This window comes from Otolemur garnettii, unplaced genomic scaffold (genome assembly GCF_000181295.1).
Source record: "Otolemur garnettii isolate 467f Iridium unplaced genomic scaffold, OtoGar3 scaffold00061, whole genome shotgun sequence".
Classification (NCBI taxonomy): Eukaryota; Metazoa; Chordata; class Mammalia; order Primates; family Galagidae; genus Otolemur; species Otolemur garnettii.
The window spans coordinates 375,709-393,468 of NW_003852456.1; the positions used below are offsets into that span (position 1 = coordinate 375,709).

A 17,760-nucleotide genomic window follows, 5' to 3' on the forward strand; every position below is an offset into this window, starting at 1 on the left:
AAAGGAAGGAAGGAAGGAAGGAAGGAAGGAAGGAAGGAAGGAAGGAAGGAAGGAAGGAAGGAAGGGAGGGAGGGAAGAAAGGAAGAAAGAAAAAAAGAAAGAAAAGAAATCAACTGCAGGGCTCAAAGCAGCATTTTTCTATAATGCAAAGTGAGGCAATTGTTTTACTATGACAAGAAAACCGCACTGGTTCAAGCAAGACGTTTTCCATGCATGTGGAAGTTGGGTTCCAAGAAAAGAACCAAATTTGGAGCCAATTGCATGAGCCATTGGTGTGCTAATCTCTCTACCACCTTGAAGACCATTCAGCCTATGCACTTCATGGCCCAGGGTGACCAGATGCTGCCGCAGAGATGCTGCTTTCGGGGTCTCTATGTGCCTTTTGCCCTTGCCACGTAACTTGTCAGCCTCAACCCTTTCCCAAACCTCCTGTCCAATAACTTTCACTTCTGGTAAAAGCTGAATCAACAGCTGCCCTTTGTTTATGTTTTTACTGTTAGAAGTTCGAATATCTTTGATTCCACATGTGGTTTTTTTTTTAAAAGGTTGTTAACTTTTTTACAAGCATCTGGTTTGAGTTGCATTGGGATTGAGTGTTCTGACCCAACACTTACAGAATCGCCATTATTTTTAGTACACGATTTTGGCAGAGTGAAGTGTCTCTTTGTTTGTTTTTAAGGAATAATATATCGCATGTAACACACATGGCCATATATGGAAAATTGAAGCTTTGCATCAAGATCAAACTCTAGACTTAAATGAAGGACACTTGAGAATACCAACAGCCAAGGAAATGCAACATGCAGCAAGGGACCTGTGCTTGCAATGTTGGGAGGCAGGGAGGGAGGTTTCACGGTTTGGTAACAGAAAGCTAGAAGGGTTACGAGGCCACTGATGAGTGAATAAGAACCAGTGAGCCCCACCAGAGCCTCTGACAAGGTCCAAGTCAGTATCCCTTTGGGTTTTTTTTTTTCCATATTTATATGAATTTATGTTTATATATGACAATTGAACAGAGTTAAAGAAGATAATTCTGAATGGCAAACCAGACCTCACTGGCATTTCTAAGTTTTTGGACAAATGAACTCTCTCTTCCCCTCAACGTACCCTTTGGTGGCCTCTGTTGTGCTTACAGACTTGGGGCTGTCCTCCCGTGCTCGCAGAACTATCTGCTCACAATACTAGAATCATAGGTGTTTCTTTTCTGTGTTTCACTACTTGAAATGCATAACATGGTTTTCTGGAGGGAGGGGGTTATGTTTTTTTGTATTTTTTTTTTTTTGAGACAGACTCTCACTCTGTCACCCTGAGTAGAGTGCTGTGCTGTCATAGCTCACAACAACCTCAAACTCCTGGACTCAAGCAATCCTTCTGCCTCAGCCTCCTGAGTAGCTGAGACTACAGGCACCTGCCACCATGCCTGGTTTATTTTTCTAATTTTTAGTGGAGACAGGGTCTCGTTCTTGCTCAGGCTGGTCTTGATCTCTCAAACTCAGCAATCCACCCAGCTCCCAGTCATCATCCATCCTTGATGACCTATCTGGTCATTATGCTACTTCAAGCAGCCTGCAAAAGAACTACAAAAATAAAAAAATCATATAGGAAGTGATTCATCAAAATAATATGGGGTATGGCTGGACACTGTGGCTCATGCCTTGTAATCTCAGTATCTTGGGAGGCTGAGGCAGGAGGATCCCTTTAGGTCAGGAGTTTGAGACCAGCCTGACTAAAGAAAAAAAAATCATATAGTGTGATGTCAGTTTCTTTGGCAGGTGCTGAAAAGCTGCCTCCTGGGTGTCTGCATCTTCCAGCTCATACCCAGGTCAAGTCTGCAGCCTAGCACTTTTTATAACTAGGAAGCTAATTACTTCTTAATGTATTAACACCTTTCAACTCAAATGTCTCTGAACTCTTCATACTTCTTTTCTTCTCTCAAGACAGGCTCTTGCTCTGAGTCACCCAGGCTGGGGTACAGTGGCATCATTGTAGCTCATTGTAACCTCAAACTCTGGCTCAAGGAATCCTCCCTCCTGAGCCTCCCAAAGTTCTAGGATTACAGGAGCAAGCCACTGTACCCTGCCCATACTTTTGAATATATAAAATTGTAATCAGTGTTGTTTATGATGTTTAGGAGAAGAACTTGGCTTGTGGAAATAGCGACATCACTCCAATTTAAAACATGAAATGGTTCCAGGCCTGGTGGCTCACCTGTAATCCTAGCATTCTAAAAGGAATGCATTTGAGCACTCCTTGAGCTCAGGAGTTCAAGACCATCCTGAGCAAGAATGAGACCACATTTCTAAAAATAGGAAAACTATCCAGGCTTTGTGGCAGGTGCCTGTAGTCCCAGCTACTCAGAGGTTAGGGTAGGAAGATCACTTAAACTCAAGAGTTTGAGGTTGCAGTGAGCTGTGACACCATGGCACTCTACCCCAGGTAAAATTTGCGAGAATTGTATAACAAGACTACAATAACATAAAAGTTTGGGAAAGCCTGTTTTTAAGGTTGTCTTTATAAATACAAAACTTCCAGGTAGTCTAAGTCTAAAAACGACTGCCCTTGTGTGATCCCTGCCTTCTGCATCGATTCACATAGATGGGAATGCCAACGGTGGAGCCATGGAAAGCACCATGGAAAATACTAACTTTTGTAAGAACAAGACAAAACATCTAGATGACAGGAAGAAACAAAGGATGCATTTGGTCTGTGCTTGTTAATACAAGTTTCTCTTCAAAGCACCAATCATCGTAAGATTGGTTTCATTTCTCTATTTGCTCAGCAAAATTACTCTATAAATGGATCTTAGAAACTGCCGAAGGATACCTGGAGGCGAAGGGCAATTTTGCTTTCCTTGTCACCCCCCTTCCTGCCCTCTCAGTTTGATCATCTCAGGGAAACACGTCCAGATCTCCCTGGATCATTAAATTCCTCTTTTCATATATAAGCCTCATAGTCCTTCGAACCTCTCATTCATGGCCTTGGTCAGTATTGCAGTATTTCATTTCATTTCATTTCATTCTATTTTATTCTATTCTATTTTTATTTTTGAGATAGTCTCACTCTGTCACCCTAGGTAGAGTGCTGTCGCATCATAGCTCACAGCAAACTCAAACTCCTGGGTTCAAAGAATCTTCTTGCATCAGCCTCCTGAGTAGCTGGGACTGCAGGTGCCCACCACCATGCCCAGCCAGTTTTTCTATTTGTCGAAGAGATGAGGTCTCACTCTTGCTCAGGCTGGTCTGGAACCCCTTAGCTCAAAGCAATCCGATTCACCTACCTAGGCCTCCCAGAATGCTGGGATTACAGGTGTGAGTCACCGCCCACTGCTGTGGCTTTTATTTTTTAAAGTACAAAGCCACTGCTAAGAATCTGCAAGTCCCAATCACCAGCCTTCAGGAGACTGAGAAGGGGGTATGGCTCTCATTTTTACCAACATGGAAATACACAAGTTAACTATGAATGGCCAAATAGGAATCCTCTCACAAATGGTTAAAAATTGGGAACAAAATTAAGTCAGGATTCAACAATCTGTCCACATCTGCAGGAGCCTTCCCTACAGGGATGCTTATGTGTGTGTACCCAGAATCTGGTGAGAAAATCTGAAACCAATAGGAATTCATATTCATTTAATGAAGAGGGAAGATATTTTTAGTTATTCTTTGAAAAATAAACACTGTGTCCTCTGATTTCCTAATTCGGGGGGGGGGGCTCCCTTGTAGGGGAAGGGTAAATCTTACTCTTTTGTCATGCCAAACATCCCAACTGAGAATATGTTCTTTCTAGGATAAATTCTGTGTCAAAACTATTCTAGGGTTGCTCGAAGTTGTCATTAAGTCTCATAAAATAATTTTGTGCTAGAATAGAATTCCTGACTGGGCATAGTGACTCACGCCTGTAATCCCAGTTCTCTGGGAGGCCAGTGGGAGGATCGCTTGAGCTCAGGAGATCCAGATCAGCCTGAGCAAGAGTGAGACCCCATCCCTACTAAAAATAGGAAAACTAGCTGGGCAGTGGCGCCTGTGGCTCAGTGGGGAGGGAGCCAGCCCCATATACCGAGGGTGGTGGGTTCAAATGAGGCCCTGGCTAAACTGCAACAAGAGAAAATAGCCAGGTGTTGTAGTGGGTGCCTGCTCAGCTACTCAGGAGGCTGAGGCAAGAGAATTGCCAAAGCCCAGGAGTTGGAGGTTGCTGTGACCTGTGATGCTACGGCACTCTACCAAAGACGATAAAGTAGACTCTGTTTCTACAAAAACAGAAAAAGAAAGAAATAGAAAACCTAGCTGGACATGGTGGGGATGCCTATAGTCCCAGCTATTCAGGAGGCTGAGGTAGGAAGATTGCTTGACCCCAAGAGTTTGAGGTTGCTGTGAGCTATGATGCCACAGCACTCTACCCAGGGTGACAAAGTGAGGCTCAGTATCCAAAAAGAAAAAGAAAAGAAAAGAAAAGAAGGGAGGAAGAGAAAGAAAAAGAAAGAGAGAGAGAAAAGAAAGAAAGAGGGCGACTCTTGTGGCTCAGCAAGTAGGGTGCCGGCCCCATGTACCAAGGGAGGAGGGTTCAAACCTGGCCCCAGCCAAACTTGACTCTGTCTCAAAAAATAAAATTAAATAAATAAAAATAAAAACAAAGTCTGAACAAAAAAATAGCTAGGTGTTGTGGTGGGTGGCTGTAGTCCCAACTATTCAGGAGGCTAAACCCAGAGAATAACCTAAGCCCAAGAGCTATAGGTTGCTGTGAGCTGTGATGTCACTGCACTTTACTGAGGATGACAAAGTGAGACTCTGTCTAAAAAAGAAAAAAAAAAAGGAAGGACGTCTGTATTGTCTCCTTGAGTGGAAAGAATATCTCCTTCTCCAAGGATTTATAAATGCTGAAGTATTTGGCATGGCTATATTTTCTATTACCACAATTCTTTAATATCATTATTTTTTTATTTTTGAGACAGAGTCTCACTATGTCACCCTCAGTAGAGTGCAGTGATGTCACAGCTCACAGCAACCTCAAACTCTTGGGCTTAAGTGATTCTCTTGCCTCAGCCTCCCAAGTAGCTGAGACTATAGACAACCACCACAACACCCGGCTATTTTTCTATTGCAGTTGTCATTGTTGTTTAGTTGGCCCGGCCAGGTTCCAACCTGCTACCCTCAGTCAGTGTATGTGGCTGGCTCCATAACCACTGTGCTCTGAGTGCCAAGTCAGTATTCATTCTTTAAACAAAGCTAGGCACAAATAAGGAGGGAGTTCTGATATTGTCAGAGACTTCATTTGCCAATTTTACTGTTAGGATTTTACTGCTAGTTCACACCAACTACACAGAGATTTTGAACCATTATCCATCTGCCCAGTCCACAGCTCTTTAAAAAGCAAATTCCTTTTAACCCACTTAGGGGGGAAAAAATAAATTAATTAAAAGAAGGCACAGCACCTATAGCACAGTGGTTATGGGGCCAGCCACATACACCAAGGCTGGCAGGTTCAAACCTAGCCCAGACCAGCTGCACAATAATGACAACTGAAACAAAAAATAGCTGGGCATGGTGGTGGATGTCTGTTGTCCCAGCTACTTGGGAGGCTAAGACAAGAGAAGGCTTAAGCCCAAGAGTTTGAGGTTGCTGTGAGCTGTGACACCACAGCACTCCAAGAGGGCAAGATAGTAAGACACTGTCTCAAAAAAATAAAATAAAATAAATAAAAATAAAATCCGAATTAGGAGTCAGATATCTGTATAGTAAGCTGGTAGAATAATAGGTAATTTTTATTCTCCATGGAGTTTGTAATTAGAATCATAATGTGCATGGAAATGGTTTCAGGCTAAAGAATAAATTAATTGGCAGTAACAATACTATTTACTTTCTTTCGAAATTGTAATCACTACAATTTTTAACCAGTCCTTGCATTCTACCCAATTACTTCTAGGAAGGATTGTAGAATCTAGCATTCAATTATTCTAACAGTAATTTTAAGTATTAGATTTACTAATGTAGTAATGATCAGTCGACACCAGCTTAAAAATGTAAGACTTAATAATACAAAGGGAACATTTTTATTCATATTCACATCATATAGACTGTGATTAATATATATAACCTATTGATATTTCTACCAAATTTAACCGCCCATACCTCCAAATGGGATGGTCATCTAAATTTATTTATAGACAACTTTATCTGGGAATTATTGTTTTGGAGAAAAAGAAAGAAACTGAACAAGCCCATAAACATAGATAGAAGCATCATGTGTAAACCACTAAATCTCAGAAAACAGGCTTGGACAGCAGAAATGGTTTATTTAGTTTAGTCTTTTTTTTTTTTTTTTTGAGACAGAGTCTAACTATGTCACCCTCAGTGGAGTGCTGGGGTGTCAGCAACCTCAAACTCTTGGGTTTAAGCAATTTTCTTGCCTCAGTCTCCCAAGTAGCTAGGACTTCAGGTGCCCGCCACAACGCCCAGCTATTTTTTGGTTGTAGTTGGCATTGTTGTTGGGCAGGCCTGGGTTGGGTTTGAACTGCCCGCCCGCCGTGTATGTGGCCGGTGCCCTAACCAGTGAGCTATAGGCACTGAGCCTATTTAGTTAGTTTTAGTCTCCAAATGTTTACTAACATTTGTGTTTATAAGATTTTTTTCTAGAGGGCTAGATCTATAAGATGTGATTTCCACATATGATCTTTACTAGTTTTCTATAATTTCGTATTTGTTTCCATTTTCTTTCTTTTGCTGTTTTTTGAGACAGAGTCTCACTATGTCAACCTTGGTAGAGTGCTGTTGGAATCACAGCTCACAGCAACCTCAAATGCTTGGGCTCAAGTGATTCTCTTGCTTCAGCCTCCAAAGTAGGTGGGACTACAGGTACCTGCCACAATGCCCGGCTATTGTCTTTGTTATTGTTGTTGCCATTGTTGTTTAGCAGGCCCCAGCTGGGTTTGAACCTGCCAGTGCATGTGGCCGCTGGTACCCTAGCCACTGAGCTGCAGGCACCAAGCCTGTTCGATTTTCTTGATAATTAAAGATATTTCATGGGGCAGCACCTGTGGCTCAGTGGGTAAGGCGCCATGTTAAACCCAGCCCCGGCCAAACTGTAACAAAAAATAGCTAGGCATTGTGGTGGGCACCTGTAGTCCCACCTACTTGGGAGGCTAAGGCAAGAGAATTGCCTAAGCCCAGCAGTTGGAGGTTGCTGTGAGCTATGATGCCACTGCACTCTACCAAGAGCAATAAAGTGAAACTCTGTTTCTAAAAAAATAAATAAATAATAAAGATATTTCATAATTAGTGAGCAGCCCACGGTTTGCATCTGATGAATGCTTAATTACTTCTAATTACCTAGTTAAATTTAAATACTTCTTACTCTGTGGGGGGAGGGGGTCCTGATGTGTTCTACCACTATGTTGCTTTTACCCTAGCAACTTGCACTCTTTCTCTAATCAATAAATTTACTTTACCCATGTTTATAAGAAAAGCCAAAAAAATCTGTATCACTTTTTGTTGAATTGCACCAACACTGCAGAGAAATGGATTCTACCCATGCTGAGCTGTGGCGGGTAGGAAGAGGAGGTCAAGTTTAGTAAAAGGACAGAGCATGTGAAGGAAAAGCTTTTTTTGACATACGCTATTAGAAGTAACGGTGGAGGTGAATTTGGGGATGGATTTCCCACTTGGAGGGGAGATGGATAAGGCTGATATATTGATCTATCTGGATTCTTACCCACCCTGCCTCTCACTCCAACTAGGACCATGAAACTGTTTGTGGTGGTAGTACACTCCATAAATCATCTCCACACCCTAAAATTCTACAAGACTGACACCTTGATTCTGTGAAAATATCTTCACAACAAAAAAATTTTGTTTGAATTAATGTTGCTGGCTTACCAAGTGTACTTCCAGGTTATAAACATGTCTTAAGTCTCAGATGGATTTAACATGGATTTAAGGATTCTTTGTTTCACACGATGGTATGAAGATGCACATCCTCTGGCCAGGGACAGTGGTTCAGGCCTGTAATCTCAGCACTCTGGGAGGCCAAAGCAGGAGGCTTACTTAAGGAGAGGAGTTCGAAACCTGCCTGCGCAAGAGTGAGAACCTGTCTCTACTAAAAATAGAAAAAGTAAAAAAAAAAAAAAGAAAAGAAAAAAGAAAAAGTGAGACCCCATGTCTACTAAAAATAGGAAAACCAGCTGAGCATGGTGGTAGGCACTTGTCCCAGCTACTCAGGAGGCTGAGGCAGGAGGGTCACTTGAACTCAGGGGTTTGAGGTTGCTATGAGCAAAGCTGTGGCTATGGCACTCTAGCCAGGATGACAGAGTCAGACTCTGTTTCAAAAAAATTAAAATAAAATAAAAGGATGCATATCCCCTAATAAGAGTGAGCAGCAAGTGGATATTACTATATTTGTGATACAGCTTTATTACTGAGTTAAACCATGATGATGTTGAAAAACTTTTGCCTAAAGACATATAATATACAGAGAGCTCTCAAAGATTTAGGATAAACATCACTTTAATAAAAACTGAATGTATGCCTCAATATCAATTATAGTTACTGCTTTATTAATCTGTATATTAATAAACAAAAACCCCCAAAAGGGGCATCACAAAGGTCTTTATTTCCCATATCTCAGTAACACACGTGTCCCACTTCTATCATTATTCCAGTTGTATCCCCCTTATTTATAAAAATAATGCTCTTTTGGCCGGTGCCTGTGGCTCAAAGGAGTAAGATGCCAGCCCTATATGCCAGAGGTGGTGGGTTCAAACCCAGTCCCAGCCAAAAACTGCAAATAATAATAATAATGCTCTTTTTCTTTTTTGTTTAGACAGAGCCCCACTCTGCCACCCTGGGTAGAGTGCCATGGCGTCATAGTGATACAGGACAAGTGGCATCCCAGCCAGCTTGTGGAGCTGGGGGGCACAGACCTGCTGCCTCTGTCTTGGTGATGTTGGTGCGGTGGCAGCAAGCAGAAGAACCAGCAGGCTGGAGGGTGGGCAGGGGGTCCCCATTTCCTAGACCTGGGAATGAAAGGGATTATAGCCATTCATTTGCCACCAGACACACTAAATGTAACTACTGAGGGCCAGACATGTCCCAGACAGATGTTCCAGACACACTAAATGTAACTACCTAGCCCCCAAAAATGTAACTATTGAGGGCCCCTTGCGACTGTATATGCCCCTAGACAAAGAGCCTACAGAGAGGGGGAGAGAGCACTGCTGTATACTTTTCTGTAAATAAATCCTGTCTTACCACTGATCTGTGGTCTGCGGATTCATTCTTTGAATCACCAAGACCAAGAACCTACTGAAGAGCAAAATTCCGGTATCAATAGCTCACAGCAACCTCAAACTGTTGGGCTCAGCAAATCCTCCTGCTTCAGCCTCTTGAGTAGCGACTATAGGTGCCCACCACCACGCCCAGCTAGTTTTTTTTTTCTATTTTAGTAGAAACATGGTCTCACTCTTGCTCAGGCTCGTCTCCAACTCCTGGGAGTTCAAGCAATCCTCTAGTGTCAGCCTCCCAGAGTGCTAGGATTACAGGCTAGAGTCACCCTGCCCGGCCCAAGGTAATGAATGCTTTTGATTGCTCAAAAGAATGACTTTGGATGAGTAGAGGAAGAAAAGAGTCTTCATTCAAAATGAGAGAAATTTCTGTTCTCCTTCCCATTTTTTGTTCCTATCCATGTTCCATATAACCACTCATGTTGATACAGGAAGAGGAGCCCCAGTAGAAAGAATCCCCAAACACCACATTTAAAAGAGGAAGGGCTTTGGGTGGCACCTGTGGCTCAGGGAGTAGGGCGCCAGCCCCATATACCAAGGGTGGTGGGTTCAAACCCAGTCCCGGCCAAACAGCAAAACAACAACAACAACAAAATAGCCCAGCATTGTGGCAGGCGCCTGTAGTCCCAGCCACTCAGGAGGCTGAGGCAAGAGAATCACCTAAGCCCAAGAGCTGGAGGTTGCTGTGAGCTGTGATGTCATAGCACTACTGAGGGTGACAAAGTGAGACTCTGTCTCTAAAAAATAAATAAATAAAAGAGGAAGGGCTTTATTTTAGCCAGTGAAGAAACAGCACAAAAGAATTATTTTTTTTTGAAACAGAGCCTCAAGCTGTCAACCTGGGGACCAAGGTACAGGCTTACAGAGCAAGCTACATTCGCCATAGGCAGTGCAAGAGGAACCCATTGCTAGGGCAAGTAGGCCAAGAGGCCTTGAACTTGGCCAGGGTTCTCTCTTGCAGGTATGTTCTTGGGGCCTCCCTGAGAAGACCTCTGTTCTGTCAGACCTCACTTTTCCCAGGTATCCTCTCTCAATACCACCTGGGTCAGCCCTACCTAACTGTTTCAGAGGTCACCTTGGAACCAGGGTCTTCTGGGACATGTGGACCTCTCATTGGTCCTCCCTCTGAGAGCCATGGGGTGGGAGATGGGCCACATAATACAAGACTCTGTTGCACCTGTTGTCAGGCTAGAGCGTCTCCTTCATTCTTTTGCAGTTGGCAGCTAAGTTCTGATTGGTAGGTTGGTAGAATGTTCCCTCCTCCCCAGATGTGAGCAATCACTTGGTGACAAAAGTAAGGTGGGCAGCAGCATGGTGGCAACCTGAGGTGCTGCCTTTTTCTCCTTCCCCAGAAGAGTCCTTCCCACCTGACTACCCAACAGCTATAATTACTCCCTTTGTAGATGAAGCTCAGTATCTGGTGACTTGGTGAAGGTCATGGCCATTAAGTGGCAAGGCTGGAATGGAAACGCACTTCAGTCTAACTTCATCGGTTAGACGTGATGCTTTCCTTAACGCGTGACCCTTGGTGAAGAAAATTTAACTTGATTTGCTCAGCATCAAGGGATTTCCACCGAAGTCAGCCCATTTGTTTTTCTGAAGGTTATTCTCTCTAGACAAAACAGAAAGGGCTTGTCCTGTTGTGGAGATAAGTGAGACAAAGTAACTGTGGGAAAGGAAGTCTCATAACCCTGACAGGAGTGCAGCCCTTTCAGAAAATCAGGATAGAAACCAGCAATCTCCTCCTCAGATTTGTGAAGTGCCTTCAGGCCAAAGATCCTACCCATATCCAGGTCCATAATCCTAAAAATACTCCCATACCCTGACCCACACTAGGGAAGAGCCCCATGCCATTCTCCAGGCTCACTGCCACATTCCAGCTATACTGATGAGGCTAATAAAAGCCTTTTGTAACTGCCTGGGGTGCTGAGCTGGTCAGCCTTCATTCTCCTTGTCGCCTCTATCAAAGTCTTTCCCTGTTCTTGGACTGGCCTCCTCTACTTTCTTTGGCCCCTCACCCTTCTATGCTAAGACCTCTCCGTGATCTCTTTATCCCATTGGAATTCTTACCTACAAGTATTATCTTTCTCTAGAAAAAGTCAACATAAAGCAAGTTAGATATGTTGAGTTTAAATATTTACCAAAACAGGAGTGGCGGCTCACGCCTGTTACCCTAACACGCAGGGAGGCCGAGGTGGGTGGACTACTTGAGACCAGCTTCACCAAGAGCAAGACTGTGTTTCCATTAAAAATAGAAAAATTAGCCAGGTGTCCTGGCAGGGGCCTATAATCCCAGCAACTCTGAAGGCTAATACAGGAGGAATGCTTGAGCTCAGGAGTTTGAGGTTTCTGTGAGCTATGATGCCAGGGCACCCTACATAGGATGACAGAATGTGACTTTGTGTCATATATATTTACAATGTCAAATGGGCCACTGTAGTACCACAGAGGCCAACCATAAATGTTTGATTTTTTTTTTTTTTTTGAGACAGAGTCTATGTCACCCTCGGTAAAATGCTGTGGTATCACAGCTCACAGCAACCTCAAACTCTTGGGCTTAAGCAATTCACTTGCCTCAGGCTCCCAAGTAGCTGGGACTACAGGCGCCCACCACTAGGTCTGGCTATTTTTTGGTTGTAGTTGTCATTGTTGCTCCGCAGGCCCAGGCCGGGTTGGAACCCGCCAGCCTCAGTGCATGTGGCTGGCACCATAACCACTATGCTACAGGCGCCAAGCCAAACATTTGATTCTTTTATTTTTTTTCTTTGAGACAAGATCTCACTCTGTCACCCTGAGTACAGTGGCATGGCGTCATAGCTCACAGCAACCTCAAATATCTGGGTGATAGGGTCAAACCCCACCCAAATAGGGTGGACTCACCTAAAAGAATCAACATCTACCCTCTCCCACTGGTTGCCCCACCTAAGAAAGGTGAATGGGTCAACCCCCTACTTTACCCCACCAGGTGTCCCACCTGGGAAAGGTAAATGGGCCAATCCCCACCCTTATAACAGATGTCCAACCCAGGAAAGAGACTGTCCCAACCCCCACCTTCCTGACCTTTAAAAACTCCTGATCGTCATTACCCAAGTGTGGATTTCTTCCCGGATAGAAATCTTACTCCACTTGCACCCTGATGGAATAAAGCCATTTTAATTGCACAAACTGGGCCTCTATTTTCCTGTCATCTTGTGCCTCAGAATAATCTTTCATCTTTGGCTCCGTAACCTTTCACTGGGCTCGAGAAATCCTCCTGCCTCAGCCTCCCAAGTAGCTGAAACTACAGCCACTCACCACATCAGCTAGTTTTTCTATTTTTAGTAGATATGGGGTCTTACACCTTTTGTTCAGGCCGGTCTTGACCTCCTGAGCTCAGGCAATCCTCCCACCTCACCCTCCTAGAGGGCTGGCTAAATGTTTGATTCTGAAATATTAATGCTTTCTTAGGTGAGGAAGGAGTTGAACATGACTCCTGACCCTCCCAGAGCCAGGGATGTTCGCCAGTGATAGGGAAGCCCCAGCATCTCATGGAGCTGCCTTCAAGGAAGGTGATCCTTCCTGAGGAAGAAAAACAATGGAATACACGCTACAAGCCCTCTCCCTCACCTAGTTCTGGTCCTTTCTGAAATGAGAAGAGATGGCCAAAGGGGTCTGAAGTAACAACCATGACCTCATTTGGCATTAGCCAGCATATGCATTCCGTCCAGAGGCTATGCTGCCCTGGGGGCAGTGGTGAGAAGAAGGTAGTTAATCAAAAGGAGAGGACAGGGGGGTACCCATGGCTCAAGGAGTAGGGCACCAGGCCCATATACTGGAGGTGGTGGGTTCAAACCCAGCCCTGGCCAAAAACTGCAAAAAAAAAGGAGTGGACACTTCAAAGTTTATGAAATAGTCAGGAGAACTTTGACTCATTCATGACTGCATTTATTCTTTGGCAGTGAAAAAAAAACCCATGCTGTATAAGTAATCCTTTTTAATCAAAAACTTTTAAATCTAACACATTAAAATGATCTGTGTTTTCTATAATGTTATTACTCTAGACCTACAAAAACATCTCATGATAAATTGCAATGCAAATTTAAGGTATTTTTATTGTTAAATAAACTGGCAAAACTTTTTGGTTAACACTTAATTGGAACCAGGGAGTACAGTGGGGAAGGAGTGTGAAGTTTGGCACCAGACAGGCTGGGATTCAAATCCCATACCTGCAATTTTCTGCACCCAGAGCTCCTGCTCAATTACTTTCTGTATCATCTGCTTTCCCATCTGTAGATGTATTCGGATTCTACTCAAGACTTCAAGACCAGCCTGAGCAAGAGGGAGACCTCATCTCTACTAAAAATAGAAAAACTAGCCAGGCATTATGGTTGACACCTATAGCCCCACACTATATCCAATAATCCCAGGATTATTTGATACACAAGAGGTTAGTGCACTTTTCTTTCAATGTTTTTAGAATTATTATTTTTTGAGACAGTATCACTGTGTTGCCCTGGGTAGAGTGCTATGGCATCATTATAGCTCATAGCAACCTCAAACTCCTGGGCTCAAGCAATCCTTCTGCCTCAGTCTCCCTAGTAGCTGGGACTATAGGTGCCCACCACAATACCTGGCTAGTTTTTCTGTTTTTGGTAGAGATGGAGGTCTCCCTCTTTCTCAAGCTAGTCTTAAATTCTTGAGCTCAAGTGATCCACCAGTCTTGGTCTCCCAGAGTGCTAGGATTACTGGTGTGAACCACAGGGCCCTGCCTTTAGAATTATCTTAAAATGGTGAGTCTTGGCTTGGCGCCTGTGGCTCAAATGGCTAAGGTGCCAGCCACATACACCCAAGGCGGCGGGTTTGAATCCAGCCCTGGCCGCCAAGCAACAATGACGGCTGCAACCAAAAAGTAGTCGGGCGTTGTGGTGGCTGCCTGTGGTCCCAGCTACTTGGGAGGCTGAGACAGGAGACTCGCTTGAGCCTAGGAGTTGGAGGTTGTTGTGAGCTGTGATGCCACTGCACTCTGCCCAGGGGGATAGCTTGAGGCTCTGTCTCAAAAAAAAAAAAAAAATAGTGGGTCTTCTAGAGTTAATAATTTACTTTAAAACTAAGATAGGGTTTTAGAGACTTCACAACCTGAGAACTGTGCCCCCAATGCAGAGATTGCAACAATTGCCTTTCAAAATAAATAAACTCAAGAGGTATGAAGCTCAGAGGTGACAGTCAGAGGTGATAGAATAAGGGGTGGCGTCCTCACTGATGTTGGCTGCACAAGAGCTTAGAGGATAAAAGGAAGCTGCCTGGGGCAAGGAGGGACACACAGGAATGAATGTGGTCTGGATTTAGGGTTGGAAGAGGTAATTGGCAGGGAGTATTGTTTGAGATAGGAGAAAGGGTGTGTTCAAGATCCCCTCCGGCAGGATGAGATTTTGAAAGATCAGATAGCCAAGCAGAATTCTCCTTACTTTGTCAGCAGTGAAGAGAAAAAAAAGAAAGAATCACTGGTTTTAATTAGCCACAGGAATTGATTGATTGACACACTAAAGATCTTTCAGGGGACAGAACTATAAAAGGTAGGAAGCTGTGGAGATTTCCTCTTCACAGAGGCCAAATCTGAATTATCTGAGATTGTCCCTGGACCTCCAGACAAGGACAAACGCCCCAGTCGGTCACCTATCCCTATTTATAATTTTCCTGCCTACCACACAAAGGGACGAGCAGTTGCTTCAGCGTTCTGAAAACTGACCATGAAGTAAGGTATAATTCTCTAATAAAGATGTTTAAGAGCTTAAGATAAAAGAGTGAGGCTCAGGAGAAAACAGAATACTATTCTAGAATATCATCTTGAGGGCTTTTTTCCTGTGGAATTGTCAATACATGGGTGAGAATCATTTTAAAAAAAATACTTAAGGCCAGGCTTGGTGGCTCACATCCATAATCCCAGCACTCTGGGAAGGGGAGTGGGGACAGTTGCTTGAGCTTAGGAGTTGGAGACCAGCCCGAGCAAGAGCGAGATGCAATCTTTACTGAAAATAGAAAAACTAACCTGGCTTGTTGTTAGCTACTGAGAGGCTGAAGCAGGTGGATCAACAGAGACTCGGTCTCTAAATAAATAAATAAGGGGCTAGATGTGCTGGAGGCACAAAGAACAGAGAACAATTTTTTTTTTTTTTTTTTTTTTAAGACAAAAGTCTCACTTTGTTGCCTGGGTAGAGTGGGGTGAGTCATTACAGCTCACAGCAACATCAAATTCTTGGGCTGGAGCCAGCCTCCTGCCTTGGCCTCCTGAGTTGCCAGGACTACAGGCACTGCCACCCCGCCAGGCTAGTTTTTAGAGACCGGTTCTCGATTTTTCTCAGGCTGGGTCTCAAACTCCTGAGCTCAAGCAATCCACCCGCCTTGGCCTCCCAGCAAGCTGAGGTTATAGGTGTGAGCCACCACATCAGGCACAAAGAACAAAATAACCACTCACACCCCACAGACTGAAACTCCAAACTGCTGAATCCAGGCTGCTCTACAGACTCCGCCCTAATTCACTGCTTCTGACTTCCTGGGGGTGGGACCAAGAAATCGGAGTTAGAAATACAAACTCAGATGATTCCAAAGCTCCCGCAGGGTTTGATAACCACTGTCCTGGATTAATTGTAGTAATATGATTTGAACTTCCTGGATGCCGACCTGAGGGTGGCGGCAGGGGCTGAGGGCACAATCGCTGCGGATAAAATGCTCTGACTCTGCGTGATGGCAACTTTTCCCCCTGAAGGAAACTCCCGGGATTACTGCAAAGAAAGTAAGTACGCTTGCCACTCTGAATCCTGGTTTTCTGTCTTAATCCTGGTTCTCTTTAAATTTCTAAACTTGATCTTGGGATCTGTAGATCTTAGCATATATGGAAACTTAAAGATAGGGTGGATAAAAGAGGAAGTGAGGAAACCAGAGGCAAAGAAAAAACATTAGGAAAAAAACGAGGGTACAGATCGAAAGTGAGCACATACTGGGGGGGGGGGGTTGTGCGTCAATGGTCCTCTCTTGGTGTCTATAAAAATATTTAACCACCTCTGCCCTATCTTCTGATTTCACCTTAAGTTTGAATTTTTGCTAGTTCGACATAAAATATCCCCTCCCCCCCCGCCTCCCCACCCCCACACACTCACTGTCTTGTTCTGTAGCCCCAGGTAGAGTGTGGTGGTGTCAGAGCTCACAGCAACCACAAATTTCCGGGCTTAAGCGATCTCCTGCCCCAGCCTCCCTAGCAGCTGGGACTACAGGCGCCCGCCAAAACACCTGGCTATTTTCTTTTTGTTCAGCAGGCTCCGGCCAGGTTCTAACCCACCAGCCCTGGAGCCTGGAGCCAGCGCCCCACCCACTGAGCTACCGGCACCCAGCCTCAAGCAATTCTCTTGCCTCGGCCTCCAGAGTCGCTGGCACTACAGGCGCCCACCACAATGCCCGTCTATTTTTAGAGACGGGGGACTCATTTTTGCTCAGGCTGGTCTCCAACCTGTGAGCTCAGGCAATCTACCCGCCTCGGCTTCCCAGAGTGCTAATAGTTTTTCTATTTTTAGTAGAGAAGACTGGGTCTTGCTTTTGTGGGCTGGTCTTGAACTCCCGCCAGCAAACGATGGTCCAGCCTCATCCTCTCAGCATGCTGGGATTACAGGCGTGAGCCACCGCCCCTAGCAGAGTATCTTAGAAGTTTTTTTATGCATCTACTATGTCTGATGTAGACATAAGGGGTCAAAAAAACTTAAGTTTCTTATGAATGTAGAGTGACTCACAGGTAAATTTGTTAAAGTGTGGTCGGAGGTGGGTGCCTGTTGTCCCAGCTACTGGGTGTGGGTGTGGGCTGAGGCTGGAGGATTGCTGGAGTCCAGTAGTTCTGGGCTGTATTGTGCTATGCTGATGGGGTGTCTGCACTAAATTTAGCATCAATATGGTGACCTGCTGGAAGCAGGGGCCATCAGGTTGCCTAAGGAGGGGTAGATGGTCCCAGGCTGGACAGAGCAGGTCGAAACTCCTGTGCTGGTTAATAGTGTGATCTTGCCTGTGCATAGCCACTGCACTCCAGCCTGCACAGCATAGGGAGACCCCGTCTCTTTAAGAAAGAAAGAAAAGAAATATCAAATCAATTAGCTACTGAGAAAATAGAACAAGGCTCTGAGTAAAGGGAAGGTATTTCAAATGAGTAGTGGAGATCTTTGCCAGTTTGGGGTATGCTAATTTGAAGTGCTTATTGCAAAAGTGCTGAGAGGTCTGTGTTGGGCAAGGACATTTAAATTGGAGAGTGACACTTAAATCTTTGGAGATAAATGAAGTTATCTAGGGAAAGACTATAGGACAGGAATATGCAGCCAGAATTGAACCCTGGAGCACCCTAAGATTTAGAGGTTCAAAAGAACACACAAGCAAAAATGGTGGCTGTAAGAGGGTCTGGATGGGCTACATACCTTGACCACTGCTGGGATCTGATGGAAAATTTGAATTGGTGAATTTCTTTCTTTCTTTCTTTCTTT

General features: G+C 44.3%; 1 protein-coding gene across 1 annotated transcript in view; it reads left to right on the forward strand.

The window, feature by feature from the left end:
* The first annotated feature begins 15,988 nt into the window (after positions 1-15,988).
* TRIML2 (tripartite motif family like 2) overlaps positions 15,989-17,760 on the forward strand; it is a 19,335-nt gene continuing 17,563 nt past the window's right edge. Inside the window, exon 1 of the mRNA XM_012806955.2 lies at positions 15,989-16,037. Coding sequence (XP_012662409.2) covers positions 15,989-16,037 — 49 coding nt within the window. The remainder of the gene's footprint in view (positions 16,038-17,760) is intronic.